General features: G+C 27.3%; 1 protein-coding gene across 1 annotated transcript; it reads left to right on the forward strand.

The window, feature by feature from the left end:
* The first annotated feature begins 201 nt into the window (after positions 1–201).
* LOC140443529 (UPF0389 protein CG9231) lies at positions 202–3645 on the forward strand. Its single transcript, XM_072534845.1, has 2 exons — positions 202–445; positions 2085–3645. Exon 2 carries the CDS (start codon positions 2085–2087, stop codon positions 2454–2456), a length of 372 nt encoding a protein of 123 aa, XP_072390946.1. The 5' UTR covers positions 202–445; the 3' UTR covers positions 2457–3645.
* The last annotated feature ends 840 nt before the right edge of the window (positions 3646–4485 follow it).

Here is a 4485-nt window from a genome sequence, read left to right on the forward strand (position 1 = left end):
AGTATAAAAGCTTCGTTTCACAAATACCATATCGTTTATAACTTAAAAAAACTTCGATGTGTTTTACGAGTCATTTTCTGGCAATAAAGCATTTTGACTTTAAGTTGAAAACCACGATATTTTCCCAAGTACAGACCTGCATAGTAGTTACAAAATTTATACCAATACCACTCTGACTTTATCGCGTACCGTACCCGTACAATATGCCGACGATCAAGTAACCTTGCATCAAAAAATCAAAGGCGGCATTTGTTATTGTGAAGTGAACATTTCAATCTGTGTTCTGTGTTTATTCTGTTATCTGTTTTGATTTGAATCACAGAACACACTTATAAAAATAGGGTGTCTTGAGTCATGAGTGAATAATTATTAAAAGGTGTTAAAAGTAATTAAATAACCTTGAGGTGACTTTTTAAAGAAAAATTGTATAGTTATAAAAATAAATGTAAGTACTATTTTAATGATATGTATAACTTTACAAATAATAACAAATTTACATTAAATCAATTGAGATTATATTTTTCATTTGACCTTATAAATTATAAGTGATAACATAAACCTAAAATATAAGTTACATGTAGTTACATAAAGTGTAATTCCAAATTTTCATGTGACTATACAAGTTACTTAAAGACAGAATAGATATATTTAAATAATTTTGATAATGTCCAGTGTCGAAATTATTCCATTAAACATTGAAACAATAATTTATGGTTAGCAGAAGAAAATATTTTACTATAGATCGTATTATGTCTTCCTATGGATAGCATTAACTTTTTTTACCCATAGGTATTACATAAAAAGTTTAAGAACACAATAGAAACATTAAAAAAAATTATCTGAAATATTAAATAATTGAAACGTTTCCTAAATAGTAATTAAAGATGAATTATTGCTCTTTATTTTTGTTCTTTATCAAATAATTCCATATTTTCCCAACTTTCCCAAACCAGTAACTGGTATGCACAAAACACATTTGCAAGTAATTGGCATACCAGTAGTTTGCATGCATGTACTGGAAACGCAAAAAAGCAGGAGTAGATATAAAGCCAGAGATACACATGCTCATGGCCATGGGTATTGTTAGAAATTTAATAATGAAAACCAAATCGAACTAAAAAAAAGAGAAAAATTTTGCTACTGGCATATCATTAACTGTCACATGCATTCACACATGCCTGTGCTACTCTGCACACATGCACAGTACATCAAAAAGCATGCTACTGGCACGAAAAATAACATTCCCGTAAATGTTCACACTTGCCAGTTTGGGTATAGTAGCTGGCTCTTAATAGTTACTGGTATGCCATTGTTATAGTAACAGGCATGTGTATCCCCGGCTTAAGTCATTATGACTGTAGTAGTCAAATGCAATAGTATATACATTTTAAGTTTACCATATTTGCTGTAAGTTGTTGTATATGCTTCCATCTATATATTTCAATAAATTTATAATAATATTTGACTATGATATAAGGGGGTACTAGATGCAGCCCTATAATTTAAATATACATTGTATCTTCTATTAGCTATCTTGAGCTGAAAATGAATGTTTTTTTTGTCACACAATTAAAGTAACTGATGATAATTCTATATAAAAACAACAAAAATAAATCTTCTTTTTGATTAAAATCAACAGATAGTCAAAAATATCTCAAGTTCAAATGAAAAAAAGGAACAAAAATTTTTCCGTAGAGGGTTTTTCTCATTTATTTTTTATTTGTGATATCAAATATAACATCGGAAAATAAATAGTTGTAGAAGTTGTTTCTAGATAGTTGAACTAAGAAAAATAAAAAATATATAGTCAGAAAAGTATAGGTATGAATGACCATGAATTAGACATGTTAAATGACACTTAATATGGAACATTCAAGGCTTGCTCGTTTCAGAGGCAAATTTTTACCAGTTTTAGTTTGTTTAAAATGATTTAGATAGTATTTTTTATTAATAATTGAATCTAATTTTAGAAACAGGAAAAACAGAAAATTTTTTTTAATTTTTGTGTAGTTAACACATTATGCAAAAATTATTTGTATAAAGTTTATTTTAATCTAATTAGTTTTTTTCCCTTTTATTTTTAGATGAACTACATTTCAAATTTTTTTGTGAAAACACAGCGTCTGAACTTTACTACTTTGGTTAGGTTTCAACATAGTCTGGAATCATCACATAAAGTTAACAACTTGGAAAAAAAATTTTTGGTATGGACTGGCAAATATAAAAATGTTGCAGAAGTACCACCTTATGTTACTCAAAGTACGATGGAGAGGTGTAGAAACAGAATGAGAATTAAAATTGCAAATTATATGATGGCTGCTACTGCTTTAGGCTGTGTTATTATGGTATATTTAGGAAAACAAGATGCTAAAAAGGGAATAAGTTTAAGTAAAGAAAATAAGGATTGGCATGCTAAAATTAAAGCTGAACATGAGGCCAAAAAGGATAGTGCATAAGTTTAAACTTTTTTATTATATGAAAAATATACTAAGTGGGCTGCTGAAAACAGTTCATCCTTATATTTGACAATATTCAGAAGACTGTGAAAATGCTGAAACACAATTTTTTTAACAACCAGTAGTTTCATCATAATTATGAACCATTGAATTGAATACTATTGTGTGAAACAGCCATGTTCGACATGTAAATGTGATATGTGATGGTAAAGATACATAGGCATTTAATTTTATTTTTAAAAGGTGTAACACTCAATAAATTATGTACTATTTAAATAGTACATCTAAATGTAATACATTTTTAAAAGATGTAACAGGTTTTAAGTAAAGTAAGTTATTCACAAAAATGGAGTTAGTATGAAAATAAAACATCATTGATACACATCATACACTATCACATTGCTTGCCTAATAATGTGCAGCATATGGTATATTCCCAATTTAAAATTAAGTGGTTGTCGAACTGGAAGGGAGGTGGTTGATATAATATCTCTATCATTAAAACATATCTTGTTTGGAATAAAAATCAACAGGTTATTGTCACAAAATCTAACGAATATTTTCAAATATCAGGGTGATCCACTATTTATGTTTGCTAGTAAGAATTTCAATGTCTAGTCTATGCTCAGGGGTATATTAATTTCATTAACATATTGAGCTTAATTTGTATTACATGTTATGTTATTTGATTTAAAAAAAAAATAATATATTAAGTAATAATCTGATTATTTATTAAATACTTAAGAATTTTTTCCAATAATAGATTGCACACAAGGTTTTAGAGTTAAATTTAATTTTATCAAATACATTAAATTTTATGTTTGTCTTCATGTATTTATTTTTTTATTTTATTTTCTTGTTGTTAAGTAAATTAATTACTGATTGTTAGATTTTTTTAATCGGGAATAAAATGCTCTTTTACATATTTCATATGATATATGGCTCAAAGAATATTTAAAACTCTGTAATATTTTTTGTAAGGCAATTTTCATGTATATAATATTTGGACTTAGTAATTGTTAATATTGTATACAACTACTTACATAAAACGTTTTTGTTTTCACATTAAAGTTACTCTATTAAATTTTACTTACTAATCGTCAGAAATAAATGTTAATTAAGTTTTTAAAATGTTAAATATTTTAGTTAAAATACTTTTTGTATAAATATATTTTAAAACATTTGTATTACCATATGTTTTATTTTCTTTGTTTAATTTGCAAAATAAATTTTGCTATTTTTCCCTAAGTATCTTTTTGCATTTTTTAATACATATCCTTCTCTATTATTTACAATATATTTTTCTGTGTTTGTTATGATTTAAAGTTTCAACTTTATGATTTACAATTTTTTAAATTTGATTTCAATATTTAATAGCTGGATCCACATTTAAGGCGGTGAAAGAGAAATTGGTGTAAGTCACTTTTTTGTATAAGTAAATAGTGGTGCAAATATTAACACCTAAAACTCGCTCATAGATAGCAGCACAATATTGACTGCGTTGGCAGTGGCAATTGGCGATGTATATGAAGTATAGGGGGCGCTTTGACAGATGCTCAGCTGATCGAGCATGTAGGAAAACAAATCAAACTATCATAGTATATGAGACATCGTTTTAAGTGAAGCAATATCTGTATTTATTACCTTCCATCGATTTTTAGTTGGTTTAATAGTGGAAAATAAAGACGTTAAAGTTCGTCTTATGGATATTTCTAAATATGTACGCGATACAGTAAGACCTTTAAAAGGCATTGAGAGGGAACAACACCTTTCTTTAAAATTTTCTTTTTCCCTGCTGCAGCTAGAATATAAATTTTAATTAAGATTTGTATTAGTAGGTAAATTAGGTAAAAAAATAAGACTTACAATCAATTTATTCTGCCACCAATGACCAGTTTCGCATACTATAATTTGCTATGCATCTACAGGTCAACAGTAAACTAAATACTGAAAATATAATAACCCATATTAGGGTGCTGTCTGGTACAAAATATATAGCAACGATGGTAATATTATATGTGTGCAATTTA

Source organism: Diabrotica undecimpunctata, chromosome 6 (assembly GCF_040954645.1).
Source record: "Diabrotica undecimpunctata isolate CICGRU chromosome 6, icDiaUnde3, whole genome shotgun sequence".
NCBI lineage: Eukaryota > Metazoa > Arthropoda > Insecta > Coleoptera > Chrysomelidae > Diabrotica > Diabrotica undecimpunctata.

What these genes read in the sequence shown, in the direction of transcription:
- LOC140443529 (XM_072534845.1), top strand. Translation starts at nt 2,085, where the DNA reads ATGAACTACATTTCAAATTTTTTTGTGAAAACACAGCGTCTGAACTTT.